Here is a 16,607-nt window from a genome sequence, read left to right on the forward strand (position 1 = left end):
TGTGCTCCAAATACAAGTGTTATTTTGTTAATAAAAAATGTTGTCAGTTGTTATCAACACTTAGTAACAACGGGGGCAAAGTTCAGCATTCGGAATTTTTTTTAATTAAAACAACAAGCATTTTTTATTTATTTTATTATTCTATAACAAATAATTACAGTAAAATGTTATAAGTTATGAGATTAAGATCCATTGGGCTGCAACCTGCATGTATCTCAAACAGTTTGCTTCGTCCCACGTGTTTTTACTTGATAGCTCAAAAAACAATATCAATAGTTGTTATATAACTGATTCGGGATTATTACAGTTCCTGAAATTAATAGCCTCCAGTTGTTTTAGGAGTAGGTAAAAGTTTTTATCCAAGTTTTTATTGCGAATACCAAATGCTGAATGATTTATGCATTCATCATAGTTCTTGTTAAGTTTTGGTATAAGACACAATTCAATGATTTGCTCTATTTTTCTGAAAGTATTCATTATTGTTGTGCATTAAATCTTCTTGTACATCAATGCTTACAAATTTATTTATTTACAAATAATACACTGCTAAAACAATACGATGACATTATTATTAATAATTTATTTTTATATGGAAAAAAATAAATAAATTACCAGAACGAAAAAATGTAAAATAAATATTTATCTTTATATTATCTAATAAAGACGGAACATTTGAAGGTTAAACATTTAAAGATACAAATCTAATAACTACACAAAGTTCATATTTACTGTAAAACATCACTACAGTGACATTTTACATAATACCATCCCTTTCATTCCCTTTGACAAAACAGAGATAACAATATGTCACATGTACAACTGCAAGTGTGACGTATAGAATTAGCCTATATAATTAAATTCTAAGTTCTTGAAATGATGAAAGTTGTTGAAATGTTGAATACTAAGGGATTTAATATTTTTAGACATTATTAATTACAATCCTTTGGCGCGAATGACGTGCTTTCGTTACAAAGTCTAGTGTCAGAATGAATGTGAGGGGACACAAACGTCGACATTTTAGTAAGGCTAGTGTTGAGTCAATACACAGGCTCATTTCCGGATTTTCTTCCGAACAATATAGTCATGCAACTACTTTTTTCAAGTGTAGCCATTTACAATTCTAATAAAAACATATTTTTCAGCAAATTCAAAGCTCGCGCTTGTAATTCGTTTTGCGGAACTAGATCCATGTTCACGTATTTAGAGGCTTGTAGTATTTTAAAACAGGATATATCTTCAGGCAGTAGTTTGTGGTAGACTTCCGCAAACATCCTCTTTGCTGTCTCGCCGTGATACGTGAGCGGGTCTAGTATGTCGGCGAGATCTGATGGTTGCAGGAGGCAGCATATATGAGATATAGTCACACATAACTGAAACGACAAGGAAATGGTTAATTAAAAAGTAAATCCGGCTCGAAGGACCACAAAATTAATCGTTTAATTTCAGAAGGCAATTTCATGATTTGCAGTTGTAACAACTGTAACCGACAGTGCCCAGAGAACTGCTAAACGTAAATAGGCCAGATGCAATATTTTAGAACGAACTATTAGTCAATAAATTTTAGTACATGAAAAGGCCTAGATATGACTTTTTTTGTACAAGGTCTTGGTCTGGATGAGAAATTTAATAAACGTCTTAGGAGTTGTCTATATTGTTCTGCTTAGTGGGTATACCTGTTCAGCAAGATTGTCCTTGTGCTTGTACTCAGAGAAGTCATCAAGATGCGCTGCACTGTCGAGTGCCTCAGCAAGTCCTCGCCACAGAGCGGGGAGCTGCTCCCCCACCTGCCAGCGCCGCGCACACGACCGCAGCGCCACCGCGGCCGTTATACGCACCTTTATGTTCTTTGAAATCTGCGCCAACTTGCACAGCGTCTGGAGCACTTCCGCCTAAGTCATAAATATTGCTTGTATTATGGTCAGCTTTACTTTGTAATTTTAGCAAAATCAGATGGCCATAGCAAAACTACTCACCTGCCATCCTTGAAAGCATGTATAAAGGTATTCATTCTTCAAAACATTTCCGAGGGCATAGCATGCGTTCCAGCGGACCTTCATGCTGGCGACATGAGTCGCGCATCCCATCAGCCGGGTGATGGCGGTCTCGAACAACGGCTTCAGAGTCAGGTTTTGCTCCAAGTTTTCACGAGTTAGTATACGCAATAAATTGCCTATAGCACGCATCGCATTCATTTTCACCTAAAATAATACGAGGACAGTTATTTTATTTGAGACAATGCTATTAGGTTGACTACTGGCCATCGCAACTTCATTCTAATCTGACCTCTGAACCATAGATAAACTACATTTGACGCTAAAATTAGTATTTTACAAAATATTTCTACCTTTATTTAACAACATCACTGAAGTGATAGAGAAGGATACATTTTAAAATTTTCACAAAATAATTTAAAAAATGTAATATAAATGAACGAAGTTTACTTATATGTTTGTAGACGTTCTTATGAATTATTGCGAAATTTGGATTTACTTTGTCATTGTCTATAGCGCTGAAGACACTGGCCTCCATCAGACGCACCAGCAGGTCATCGCTGATGCGGTCCAGCTCCGGCACCTCCCTGTAACACAACCTAATACACTACCCGTGCACAATAACTTAACATCTAATAACATCACATGGACGTTGAATAAGTTGCGTAAAATATTGTCGATGTTTTTATCAATGTATGTTTACTATCTTATATTGCATTGCACAATATTTATTTGTAAAATTTACTACGCGGTTCTTTCCATGGACGGCAATTAATACGTTGTAATCAGACTACATATCGGCTGTTTATAATTTATACCAGATTATTCCAGTTTCTTTCTTAAAATAACACTATTCAAATATAAACTAAAAAGTTAATACAATGAAAGCGGTATACAAAATCATGTTGCTATCTCTTTCTCACTCTAGTTCTTTCTCTTTCTCCCTCTCTTCTCTCTCTTACTTACATATTGAGGACGAGCGCGTCGCTGAGGTTGGCGAGTGCCCAGGCGGCCTTGGTGCGGACTTGCAGCGTGGGCTCCTCCAGCGCACGCAGGATGTTCTCCGCGCAATCGCTCACGAAACAGATGTCCTGTAAACAAAAGCTGTAAGTAACCGCTCTCATTGATTTTTCTGTACACTTCTTCTAATTATTAAAACCGCAATTTACAAACTCAAATGCATAAAGCCCGCTGCACACCTGTAGTTTTAACTGCACAGTTTTTAGTTATAACTGTGCAATATTACTTACAGTTAAAATATCACCTACATATATAAATTTGAACTGTACAATCCGACTGTGCAGTTAAAACTGAATGTGTATACTGTCGTCCCCGACTCCTTCCGCATGAAATTAAAAGAAACCTAATCAGTAATCTATGTGTTCTTCCAAATTACATCGAGATCCGTTGAGCCATTCTGGAATCTACCTCCTAACATCCATCCAAACTTTTGCTTTCTTAATATAAGTAAGAATTAGTAAGAAATAAGATATCGTTAGAGCGTATGTGTCACCTCTCTAAGCGTGCGGTACATGACGGCCATGGCCAGCGCGCGTACTGCGGCGGCGCGCACTGCGGGGTGACTGTCGCAGCACGAGCCCATCAGCAGCGCGCAGCACAACATCTGCTGCGGCCGCTGTAACAATCATACAGATTGTAATAGAATCCAAACAAAAAAAATGCCACAGAGCTTGACGAAGAAAAGAACAGAAACACTCTTTGTGTACGTTTATTTCTCAGTTTACTAAATAATATATAAAACAATCGATTAACATAGCTACTAATATTTCTTCCGATGAGATACATACTCTTTTCATAGTTTCCACCTTTGTTATAGAGGTATTCAAATATCTTAGCTTTTTGGAATTGCATGAGTCGCCGAGATATTTGAAAAGACGTATACCTCGCTTACTAAGAACTCCCTAAAGTTTTCATATTGTAGATTTATTTAATGGATTTATGCTTAGTTTTTTAATAACATACACAATAAATAATTACCATCATTTCTTTGAAACATTTCTCTCCGATGTTGGCGATGCAATCGCAGACAACAGCTTTCGCATTTGGGTTCTCTTGCGACTGAAGCACGCGGCATAATGGATTGAGTAGTTTCTCCCACACGCACAGATTCTCCTGTATCGATAGAGCGAGCTCTGTGCGCTCTATCACAAACATTACATATTAAAAAAAATATGGACTAATTGATAACCTCCTTCTTATTGAAGTCGGTGAAAATGTATATAGAACACCGATTATTTGTTATTAAAAACGCATTTACTTATAATTAGTGGCAGTAATTTACATCGACTTTTAGACAAGCGACAAACTGCTCATACTATCCTTCTCACTCACTCCTTTAAGCGCTTTGTGCGAAAGAGATAACGCTCTAAGAAACTTGAATTACGAAATTTTACTTATCAAATATTAATATACAATATTAAATTTTAAAAAAGGCAGTAAATTGACATTATCATAAAAAATATCATAACTTCTTGCTTATAATAAAATTATTGAATCTGTGAGACATTATAATAAATTAAATTAGGAACGATTTAACTTACGTATAGTATGACGGCACCGACTATTTTCGGACCAATCGGTGGTCCTAAACTAGTCGGTGCCGTCAGCAGACGAACAGTGTGTTAAGTCGTTCCTACTTAATTTCTTACTTATATATTCATACTAACCCAACTTCTGCATGCCGTCAGCAATAACACTGATAGTTTTTGCACACTGTAGAGTCAAGTCAGGGTGGTTGATCCGCAATAAATCACTCAACAATTCAGTCATCATAACTAAATGCGGTCTCAATAACTCTCCTAAATAATGGAAAGCGATAGCTGACAGTACTTGTAATGTTTCCAGTATTACTGGTACTGGAGGCAGCGAGCAATTCTGAAAATATTTATAATATGTAACTGGTTATGCCCGCGGCTTCGTCCGCGTGAAATGTTGTCTTTTGGTAGCAATTTATATAACATTACAACGAACCATTCAATATAATAAAACCTAACTAAACCTTAAACATTCTCATCCAAACTTTCATTCTAAAGTTTTAGAAACTTTGAATGTCATATTTACTAATATCAAATAAACAGCCTAAAAATAGGATTCAGGCTTCGGTAAGCTAAGGTAAAAGTGATAATAGTTCCATAAAACTTTCCCTTCCCCCTTTCAACGCTTTTTTAGCATTAATTAATCTCCTTTTTCCTTTCTCAGGTTCTAGACTATCTGTATATCTAATTTCATTTAAATCGGTTAAGTAGTTTTGGTGTCAAAATGCGACAGACAGACAGAGTTTCACAATTATTACATAAAATAAAGGATAAAACATTTTATACATTGAATAATTTAAAAGTAACTTAAACTCACCATAATTTGACCTTTATGAAACACGATGCCGAAATTTTTGAAACACACACCAATAACCCAACTAGTGACCCGCAAAGATTCTTCATACTTCTCTTTAAGCAAATGTGGTTGTCTCTCTATGGTCACCACTACATCCTCATCTGGATAGGATTCTTCAAAGTCAGCGCAGTTATGTCCATTTGGCACTACAGCTTTTGCATCCTCCGGATTACCACCTGGTTCTTCATCCCTCAAAACTCTTAGTATCTCATCGACTTTAGGATCCACTGATATCATGGATCCAATCGCCACTAATGAACCAAGTTGAATATTTATATCTGAAAAGAAATTAAAATATAATAGATTGTGTCCGATAGATGCATACTTCTATTTTGCATAATAACATTCAAGTCCTAAACATTCAAATAACAAAAATGCATTCACAAATTGGAGACAAACATCAAAATTTTTAAACAAATCTTGAAACATATTGACTTCTGCTTGCACTAACAAATATTCACAATGAAATAGTTTTGTCATTTGTCATATTTGGTATTCATACTAAAGTAATATTACTAATATTATAAATGCGAATGTTTAGATGGATAGATGGATGTTTGTTTGAAGGTATCTCCAGAACATCTTAATCAATTTCACAGAACCTGGCTTCTTATCAACGTTTTTTTTTAATTCCGTGCGGACGATGTCGCGAGCGACAACTAGTATATTGTCAACGTGCAATTGCTTCCAATTGACGCTTTTCTTCTATGTGGTATTATTTCAAAATGTTGTTGCTGGTGTCTACCACATTAGTCTGATTCCTCAGATGTATAGCATGTATGTAATTTTAAACCATACCTTTTCGCTTAAGAAATGTCTTTGTGCATTTAATCAAAGCTTCAATCAGTCCCGGCTGTAGTTTATGGTAAGGTGTGGCCTGAGCCAATGCGGCGGTGCATTTCAAGGCCATTATAGTCACACTCTCGCATTTCTCTATTGTCAGAACATTAATAAGCCCAATGTGTATGCAGGTTAACATATATCCCAAGGTGACTGGGAATGGTACAACTGATTCATTAACTCTGGTACTGAAAGAAATATTTTTAATTTAAAAATTATAATTTTCTGAAGTGCAAGCGGCCTTTTATCTTATTTGTTCATCTATCTAGATCTAGACAAAGCAGGCAGGGTAAGTTTATTAGTTTATGAAGTATGAGTTATGAAAAATTTAAAATAAATCTCTATTTCATGCGTACCATGTATCACGGTGAAGGAAAACATCATGATGACACATGAACATATCTGCGAAGAAATTCAAAAATATGTGTAAAGTTAGCCCACCCACACTGGGTAAGCATGATTGACTATAGCCTAGTCACTCCACTTGGGTAGGCTCCAAGGCCCTGATTAGGGACGTATAGTGAGCAGATTATGATGTATTGTTATTTTCCTAATTTATTATGTTTACTTGAGTGCACTTGCAATGACAGTCGGTGGCTACAAATGTGCACAAACTAAATAGCAAGCATATATAAATAGTTACCTTGTTTCGGCTTGTGCTAAGTATGGCCTTGAGCCGGATAGTAATGTCAGTACAACTCCTAAAGCACCGGTTCGACCTTTAGGTGATGGATCAGATATAGCGCAGAAGATGAGTGACTTCTTTCCATTTTCAGTGTTGAACCAATATTCAGGTTCACAATTATTGGGCATAAACTTCCACCAATATGGAAAGATTTCTCTTTTACCTTTAATCTGATTAAAGCAAAAAAAATTTACAAAATCCTTATATTGTTGAAAAAAAATTAAAGTGAGAACCATGTTTATATGTTAAGCGATTATTATGTGAGTGTGTCATACAATGTCTAGTTTAATTCACTAAATAAAAAAAAAAACATTTTCCATCAGGAGCATGTTACCAAATGGAATGTTTTTTTTCCTCATAAAATAATTAATATTGATTATTGCTCACCTTGATAATAACCAAAAATAATTTTGCAGCATATTGTCTTATTACAGTCTTGAAATCAATCACTTCAGGTCTGTATTTCAAATCGAAACTAAAGTTGGTACAGGTTTCAGCACATTCAACAAATTGCGGTGGGTCTAAGAATTTTTTATTTATCGGCTCATAAGCAGAGTCAGTGTTGAACTGGTCTACATCCTTCATGACACTGGGGTCCGATGCTTCTTTTTTTAAGTTTTCAATAGCATTATTTCTTGGCTTTCGTAGTTTTTGTTTCTAGAAAGTGATTTAAATCTTACTATTATAAATGCGAATGCTTAGATGGATGGACAGATGTTTGTTTAAAGGTATCTCAAGGAAGGCTGAACGAATCACGATGAAATTTGCCATACATATAGAACATAGTCTGTAAGTACACATAGGCTGCTAATTATGTTTTTTTTATTCTGCGCGGACGGAGTCGCGGACAGCAGCTAGTTAACAATAATTAGGCACAAAAAATGCAGGATGTATAACTTTTCTTCATTAGTTTTTCTCCTTATACACACATATATAATTTATAAACTAGTAAATAAAGTCCATTTACCTTTCCTGCATTTGGGGTAATTTTCACTGGTTCTATAACATTAGCATGTTCTATTGGTGTCAATTTGTCAGGTTTAGTGTATCTAATACTCAAGCCATAAAGAATAAAGTGGCGGGCTATGCTAATGGCATCTGATAATGGAAAATGCAAATCTGGATTGTGATACAATAGATGACATAAAGTCCGTAGAGCCGGTTCCAGTGCCTGAAATTAAATCATACAAGGTTGAAAGGCCAACTGTAGATATTGTCATTTTAAAATCTGTTTATAATTTACACACCGCCAAATTATGAACTAAACATTAATTATTTGTTATACACATTGAAAATCAACATAAATTATCAGATTAAAGCTCTTTTATAATATAACTTTGTTGATCTTCCTTTCATTTAATTAGCACTTATTTAGCCATCAAGATAAGATGATTAAAAACCTTGACAAACACTCCCAACAATTATTTATAGTATTAATTATTAACTTACCATATTATAGAAAAAATCACATTCCTTTGGCACACCATTCATAAGAAATTCCATAAGTGTTTCAACAATGAGTTGTTTATTTATATTTGCTGTATATTGCTTAGGATTTTGATGTAAATATACTGTTAGATGTGATATTATTCTTACTAGTAGTACAGGTGTTTTCACAACATCAATATTCCAGTTCTCTTGGTTACTTATAAGGTCTTTAAGAATTTTTATAAACAAACCCTCAGAGCCTAGTAATGATTCAGCATGCTACAAAAACAAAACCAAATGATTATAGCATCTCTTTGATGAAAATATTCATTAGATTAGACACTTATCAATCTTTTAATAATACCTTTGCTAAAAGATATGTCCTTTTTGGTAAACTGTCATGTGTATGAAAGAGAACATCTGTTAGGACATTTCCTGAACAGAATTGAATGCTTACAATACGCCACACTGTTAAGATTTCCCAGAGTTCTTCAGAAAACTCATGATTTGTCTTAGTGAATAACTTGTGTAGTAAGCTTGAAGCTTTTGATGTAAGGATTTCATTACATGGTATGATTCCGTCACAAATATGTCTAGTCAATTGTTCAATATTCTGAAATAAATAAAATTGATAAGATTGTATAGTTTTCGAACATAAAGATGATTTTCATGCAGAGTAAGTCCATATGTGATTTTCTTCATCAATATTTTTATTTAGGATCTGCTATAAAATGCAAATAAAACTGTAGTCCAATGACTCACCCGATGTATTTCAAAATATTCATTTTCATTTCTTGTAAATGTTATGTTGATGAATTCATCTATAAGTGTCTGAACTTCTTCAACATTTCTCTTTTCTGAAGAAAGGGCTTTATGCAGCTGTTGAACAATCTCGTTAATTGCCCGAGGCGGATTCACCATGATTGAAGCCAAACTGCTCAATCTTAAGTGATATCACAAGATAACAATAAATCATGGAATTCTAATTTTTACCACTATTATTTACTCTATCTCGAAAATACCGTGTAGAATATTGATTACACTATTAACTTAGTAATCTTGGGTGGATAAGTATAAAACTACAATGACAGTGACAATTTTTTTTTTTTAATTTCATGACCTGGTAACATAGACCTTTAGCTCATAAGTGACAATTGACATTGACAAATGCAAAAGAATAGGTCAAAAAAAGTGCGAATCGGTTTGATTACAAAAAAAAAGTAAATACAAACAATATTAAACCTCATAGCTAAAATCTATTAGGATTAGGATATCCAGAAAACGGTGCAAATCTGAATCCCTCTTATCTATAGTATATTTACTATACTCTTTGCTCTTATCAATAAATTGGTTCCTTGAACATATTCGTATGATAAACCGATGACTGGTTTAATTCAGATCATCAAAAAGCAAATTATTTTATCAACGAATCTAAATATGCCAATGACAATTTTATTAAATGTGTTTAATGTTTTTTAGTTATTTATTAAATATTTTTTGGTTTCCATAGTTACGATAAATTTTAATCGGTTGTGTTAAATTGAAAGCAGATAAATAGTAACTGGGAGACAAATAAAGAATATTTAAGGATGCCCTTTGATAGTCAGAAGACTAATAATGGTTTTATAAAGCATCCTTGGCAAACAACAATCAAAGATCAGTTTGTTTCTTTCATCAAATATGGACATAACTCAGTATACAATCCACACAATAAAATGAAAGTGAAGCGAGATGCTGCACCAACAAAGTTTACAATAATCGGAAACAGGATTGCGAAAGAGTTTATTTACTGTGTAAAATTAGTAAGTGGACTTTACAAGTACAGAAGAAATGATTTCGAAGCTCCTGTAATACGAGGTATTGAAATTGGTATACTGAAGAAATGAATTTCAGAGACATTTATAATGCGCGCTCAGGGCGTACTGTAGTATCCAAAAAGCAAAAGGAAATGTGAAAAAATCAATCTCGATTTAACTTAATGACAAAAATTCGTCGGTCAATTAGTTATTCTGATCATATTTATTAATTTTTTTGTATGCAAATTTATTTATTTTCAGGTGTAAGTAGTGTGGAATGGCCTCAAGTTTGGAATGATTTAAAACTACAATACGGTGGCCTGGCTTATTGCATAACGAGCGATGTTGCAGTTATTGTAAACAAAACATTCCTTGGGGGCGAAAAAGAGTTAAAAGAATTGATCGAATCAAAATACAGCTATCATATATGCCCTGATTACTACAAAGAAGCAATCGGAGAATTTACTAAATATGTTGACAATACTGGAGTATGCGTTTTGAATATTAATTAAGAACCTTTTACAAACATAAGTTTCAATAATAAGAATAAATTCGAGATGATTATTGAAATTCAAACAACTAATGTAACGCCTCACGTGACATTAGTTGACTACCGTTGACCATACGAGAGTTATAGTTGAGGAAAGGGAAGACTTATAGACAAATCGAGAATATACAAAATATTCCTTTATTTACTTAGCTCTTTGTAGCCTGGATGTCTAGGTGCCTCCCTTCATCTTCATAATATTACTTATGTTCATTAATATCTATCTGTTATTGTTTAAGTGTAATAATTCCAGAGGCCTTTCGTTTACATGCATTTTTACATCGAGGGCGATGACGACATCTCTGGCACTATGATTTTTATGGTACTTAATTTTTATAACTTTGACCTAAGCAGTTGCAAAAACCTTAGGCGTGACATGTTGTTTTGTTGTTTAGACGAATTAATAAAATCAATTTTTTATAACTTTATTCTTAAGTCAGTTCAATTTGGCTTAGATATATTTTATTACAGTTGTATTCAGATATTGTACCAAAAACGTGCGAGAATTTCATGCGCCTGTGTAAAACAAAGAAAGGAGGTTATGCCGGTACACCTGTTCATCGGATAATAAAGGACGGTTGGATACAGTGTGGTGGATTCAATTTGAAATCTACCCACTTAGACTGCGAAAATTTTATAATACCTCATGATAGACGCGGTGTGCTATGTATGGCTAATGATGGCAGGTAAATAATAAACTTCGAAAAAACACCACAGCAAACAGAATATAGCTAAGTAAAAGATTCTCAATAAAACAGTATTTAGGGTTCTAATAAATGTTATAGGCATAAAGAGTGTTCAACTCAATTCTTCGTTTTATTACAACCTGCACCTTGGATGGATCAGAGATATGTCGCGTTCGGACAACTTGTTGACGGTGAAAAGACATTACAAAGGATTGAAAATGTGCCCACTTGGTATGAGAGTCCGACCATAAAGATTACTATTTCCCATGCCGGCCTCCTTAACCTGCATTGTCAAGAGTTGGTTGTTTGTAAAGGGATTTATGAATATATCCAAAACCATATTGAAGATAATTATGAAATCGCTGATTATCTACGCGAAGTAAGTTACTCAAGTTTACTAAAGGACAACGATGACAGACCCATAACGTGTCATAATGAAATAAGTTCAAGTTTCACCTCTAGAATTCTAAAGATAATTAAAAGGAAGTTCGATGGAAATTTTCCTCGTTTACTCAAGTTATTCAAATATTAATGTTTTATTACAGTTTATAATAAACACGCTGTATGTTGAACTTGATGACATAGCTCTCGCTCGACAAATGGAAGAACAGGAAGGAGAAACTGAGGATCGTACGAATGTTCGAGAAACGAAAAGGTTACATCGATCTTACTAATATTATAAATGCGAATGTTTGGATGGATGGAAATTTGCTTGAAGGTACCTCCAGAACGGCGGAATTCCGCTGAAATTCGGCATAGATGAAGATAGTCTGGAATAACACATGGCTACTTATTAAGTTTTTTAATACCGCGCGGCAGAGACGCGTGCAACGGCTAGTAACAATAATATTCAAATCAAAGGCCGTAAATAAATATTTATTTCAGATTTATACGTAAGAAAGAAGACATAGAGAAACAGCTAAAGAAAGGACAATCAGCTAAAGATGACACTGAATCAGTTAGCGATGAATTAGAGGATTTCTTTGTAGAGGGCTACGAATCGACAAATCCCTACAATACGGAGGTGGGGGAGGAGGAATCAGGAAAGCCAAGCTCATCGTTTGAAAGGCCAAAGCAACTATTTTACTTTCCTTTAGCAGATGTACCTTATCCTGAAGAAATTAGTTCTACACACGATTTAAAGAAGTTAGTTTGTAATAATTTTTTGTTTTCCTTCGTTAATTGGTTTCCTTTTTTACGTTTATAAGTGCGAACGTACAGGGGGTACGTTTAATATAATGTATAATTCTAGGTTTATTAAAGGCCATTATTGTCTTGAATCGGACCTTTTAAAAGAAACGCCAAAGAAGGCGGCTAAGCAGCATGTTGTGTCGTATGCTTCAGAAATTTTTCAATTCGTCCCGACTAGTGAATCGGAAGACATGTCAAGTATAATGTTTAAAAATTTGTTTTCGTATTTACTTATATACTAATGCTCACCCATTGATCGAAATTCCACAATTCATAATCAGTTTTTTTTAAATAGCACTTCTCAACATTAACCTTGCATTAGTCTTGCTCCGAACTTCCAAATCAAATGCCGGGAACTATAAATCCAAAAATACCCAATTAAGTGATGATAACATATTTATTTATAGTGAGCTCGCTGGAGTCCGACGATGAAAAGGAAATCCGTAGATATATCAAGTAAAATAAATTATTTTTCATGTTTTTGACAAATTGTATTTGAAAATGTCTTTATTACAACAGATGAAATATATTTCAAGTAGTAATTATTATTATTATTTAGATTAAATGTTGACCGCGTGAGTTTCGCCGGCGATGTTGTTAGGGCTATCGCAAGAGGTGGCGGGAAATTAAACCTATTCGAAGGAGCCAGAAAGTAAATACTATTTTTTAATCATAGTGTAATAATTAGGGGTATTGTAGTACCAATAGCCATAGATTATTTATACTTTCTTACTTACTTTCAAGAGTGGTAGAACCCGCTTTAACATCTTCGCACGAATTGGTCAGGTTCGCCCGGTGAAATACCACCACCACACAGAAAACAGGCGTGAAGTGGAAGCAATTCCGCGTTTCGTCTGATGAGTGTGCGTCCCGGAGACCTAATTTAGTCCTCTTTCCCGTCCCACCCTTTTCTTATGAGGATGAGGATGGGAAGTGGAAGTGGACTTTCCGGATGAGAGGATGCATGGAAAGGGAAAATATTTTCTTTCTGTGCATCCTCTCCTCCGTCGATTAAAGGTAGGCAAGGTATATGCAATTGCGTATGTCTTTGGGCAACGGTCACTTCGCTACTTCAGCGATTTCAGGTAGCCGCTCGCTCGTTTGCCACCTTATGATATAAAAAAAAAACTTTGTTTTAATGATCATGATTTGAATATGAAATGTTGCAATATTTTTTTTCAACTTTATAGATCTGAAATTGTCGCTGAGGACAATGTTAGAAGATTCAGGTAAATAGCCCAATACAGAGATTGTCTTTACATATATAATATAATATATCTATTATTATTTAGTTTGAAATACATATTATTCATAAAGGATCCTAAAATATGGCATGATTTTAACGTTAAAAACATTTCGCTTTAAAAAAATACATTTTTTAACAATTTAAGTACAATTTTTTTTTAATTATCAATTTTTCTTCAGAGAAAGTTCGATAGAACGTCGGTTGAAAGAAGGTCGAGCAAAGTAAGTCAATTAATGAAATTTCATAATTATTATACATTAAAATTCATAAAAACTTTTTGGTAAAATATATTTTCTTTCTTTCTCAGAGCAGCAATGGATCATCGACCATCGGAAAATCAGGAAAAGTATTTGATTTCTTTTATTCGAAAACAAATCTTTTTATTCGTTTTTTTTTTTTAATTTTTTGTGTTTTTTTTTAGAAAAGTGTCTATAATTGTGCCTGACTTACCTCACGCTCAAATGAAGATTAAAAGGCGTCCTACAGGCTACCCCAGAGGGGAGCTCATCGATAAAACAATTTTAAGCAAAGATAGTGTAATAATACCAGAGGAGGAGGAGGAGTCAGTTGTGTCTAGGTGCTTGTCATAATTGCCTTTGCTAATGTATAACATACACAGCTTAATACTAAACAAAGTGATCCTATCCGTTCCGTTTTTTTTTATGAGGTACGGAACCCTAAAAAGACGATTTTTAAAAAGATGTGAACTATTCATAATCTGGTCATTTATCAGACTACAATTAGAACAGATTTAAGCACGGTGTCCTAGCCAACGTTCGTGAGCTTACAAGTTTGATTTCATATTAAACATTTGACTCGGAATTGATACTGTTTCAAACATGATCAAAGAGCAATGTGGTTCATATCCAAACTAGTTAAAGTCCACTCTGTACCCTGCTGGACATTAACGCACATTGTCTCTAACAGCTTAACAGGTCAACCGTTGGACTTCAGAAAGGTACGTATAGCTCCGACGGTGGTGTCCTCTGTAAAATCGACGAGTCGCCAGCAGCCAGTCACCACTGCGCAAACCGCGGACTCCGACTCCGAAGTGCGACGCCGCTCCGTGCTCACGCGACTCATGAATGACGTCACCACTATGGATCAGATCGGACCTACTCTTAAAGATTATAGGTATAGGCATTGTCATACACATATTGTCGTTACGCAGAATGCAATTTCAAAAACATAATTTTATATCAGATTGTCCAAGAGAATGACTGGGATGACATTATGTGTGGTGTGAATGCTTTAAAAGTGAAGTTCCACTTGCTGATACTAAGTTTTGAAGAATTTAATAATATCAATAATTTCTGTGTGTTTTATTTAAGACCGATGGCCGAAACGAAACAAGGGAACATATTATTGACGTTATCGAACAATTTCGATGACAAGGACGAAGACGAAAGGGGAAGATACATTCACCCAACATATAAAATCGAAACGGCATCTTTCGACCGAGTAATGAATATACAGCACGGTAAGAAAATGGTGCGAAAAGTCTCCTCAGATTATGTGAAGACTTTGGGCCAAATTGAACAGACTGTGGAGAATTCCATTCGAAGCATCGAGTTTGCTAAAAAGAGACCTTCTTTATCTGTGGCGCAGTATCAGAAGAAAAATCAATTGATGCGACAAAGTTTGAAGGAAATTAAGGTTGGTATAATTTTTTGACATTTTTTCATTAAGAAAGTTTTAATGCGACATAGATAAGTAAACGCACATCCATGAATCCGTCTCGGATTTATATTTGTTAGCTTCGCATGAGACATGTCTTGCCAGTCGAAAAAAACATCAACTGTAATATGTAAATAAAGTTACTGGCCGCGTTAAATTTTATGTAAATTATTTCTTTCTAACTTCAGGAAGATTCCTAAAAACAACTTTCAACGAGAAATCGAAAACTTTTAATTTTTGAAAATTGTACGTTTGTAATTGTCTTTTTATTAAATATCATGAAATTTTACTTTTGTTTTATTGTTCTTAACCTTAGGAGCCCTAAAATGTTGCTTACATAAAGTCGTGTAACATAAAATTTAAAAAAAAAAGACTTGGGTGATAATTAAAATACCAGCAAATAAATATAAACGTTATTTAATAACACTGAATCGCACATATAATTTGCCGTCACAACATTATTAATACTACTATAGGTACAATATAGTTACATCACCACAATGTCAACTTATGTATAGGTTGTTAGAGCTTCGCCGTGTATTTACATGTTATATACCAAATGTGCCCAAAACGCTTTATACAATATTTAAATACATAGATATAGTCAACACAAACCTTATTATTGAATTAAGTCAACAGAGGCACGAGAATTAGGAGAAAAATTCCTTTTACTCACTGATTTCAGCGTGATCAAGAGAGACAGTATCACTGAACATACAAGAATCACTTTATTTTATATACAAAGTATAAATTACTCTGTGGATTGTAGTCATAGCAACCATTTCAATAATTTAGAAATTTACGAATTATAACGTAAATTGTAGTTTCTTTGGTTAAGCCATAAAAAAATAAGAGGGTCCGACAATATGTTTTTATATTTCATATTGTTGTCTCTTTCTGATAAAATCGAGATTCTACGACTCATGTTAATAAATCTTCGCCGTAGAAAGGGATCAGAAACTAGGATATGTAAGCCGCGTATAAGTATCATGTTATTGTGCTCGGTTTGTATCTGCGCTGGATCATTTTAACACAACTAGTTATGAGTTACGTCATTGTTTTATCATAGATATAAAATACATTATTGTATCGCATGATAAGTATGGCAC

The 16,607-nt window shown here is 34.3% G+C and overlaps 2 protein-coding genes across 4 annotated transcripts; one reads left to right on the forward strand and one right to left on the reverse strand.

Annotated features, from left to right (window-relative positions):
* Nucleotides 1-145: 145 nt before the first annotated feature.
* LOC106115881 (HEAT repeat-containing protein 6) lies at nucleotides 146-9,459 on the reverse strand. Its single transcript, XM_013309505.1, has 16 exons — nucleotides 9,118-9,459; nucleotides 8,720-8,968; nucleotides 8,377-8,634; nucleotides 7,895-8,098; nucleotides 7,315-7,584; nucleotides 6,886-7,097; nucleotides 6,201-6,430; nucleotides 5,364-5,680; nucleotides 4,679-4,886; nucleotides 3,990-4,153; nucleotides 3,505-3,627; nucleotides 2,958-3,082; nucleotides 2,491-2,578; nucleotides 1,974-2,198; nucleotides 1,674-1,889; nucleotides 146-1,370 (listed from the first exon to the last, which is right to left on the reverse strand). Exons 1-16 carry the CDS (start codon nucleotides 9,274-9,276, stop codon nucleotides 1,113-1,115), a joined length of 3,306 nt encoding a protein of 1,101 aa, XP_013164959.1. The 5' UTR covers nucleotides 9,277-9,459; the 3' UTR covers nucleotides 146-1,112.
* A 164-nt stretch (nucleotides 9,460-9,623) lies between these two features.
* LOC106115882 (uncharacterized) lies at nucleotides 9,624-15,787 on the forward strand. 3 transcript variants are annotated; one of them, XM_013309507.1, is made up of 17 exons: nucleotides 9,624-10,212; nucleotides 10,413-10,639; nucleotides 10,952-11,020; nucleotides 11,170-11,384; nucleotides 11,484-11,763; nucleotides 11,930-12,039; nucleotides 12,270-12,530; nucleotides 12,637-12,773; nucleotides 12,983-13,031; nucleotides 13,135-13,227; nucleotides 13,766-13,804; nucleotides 14,001-14,042; nucleotides 14,129-14,167; nucleotides 14,243-14,398; nucleotides 14,749-14,955; nucleotides 15,153-15,477; nucleotides 15,687-15,787. In XM_013309507.1, exons 1-17 carry the CDS (start codon nucleotides 9,945-9,947, stop codon nucleotides 15,696-15,698), a joined length of 2,529 nt encoding a protein of 842 aa, XP_013164961.1. In that variant the 5' UTR covers nucleotides 9,624-9,944; the 3' UTR covers nucleotides 15,699-15,787. The 3 variants fall into 3 exon arrangements, with proteins under 3 accessions (XP_013164961.1, XP_013164960.1, XP_013164962.1); XM_013309506.1 differs by lacking the exon at nucleotides 15,687-15,787 and having other exon boundaries at nucleotides 15,153-15,660; XM_013309508.1 differs by lacking the exons at nucleotides 14,243-14,398; nucleotides 15,687-15,787 and having other exon boundaries at nucleotides 15,153-15,660.
* Nucleotides 15,788-16,607: the final 820 nt, after the last annotated feature.

Source organism: Papilio xuthus, unplaced genomic scaffold (genome assembly GCF_000836235.2).
Source record: "Papilio xuthus unplaced genomic scaffold, Pxut_1.1 DF827777.1, whole genome shotgun sequence".
Lineage (NCBI taxonomy): Eukaryota > Metazoa > Arthropoda > Insecta > Lepidoptera > Papilionidae > Papilio > Papilio xuthus.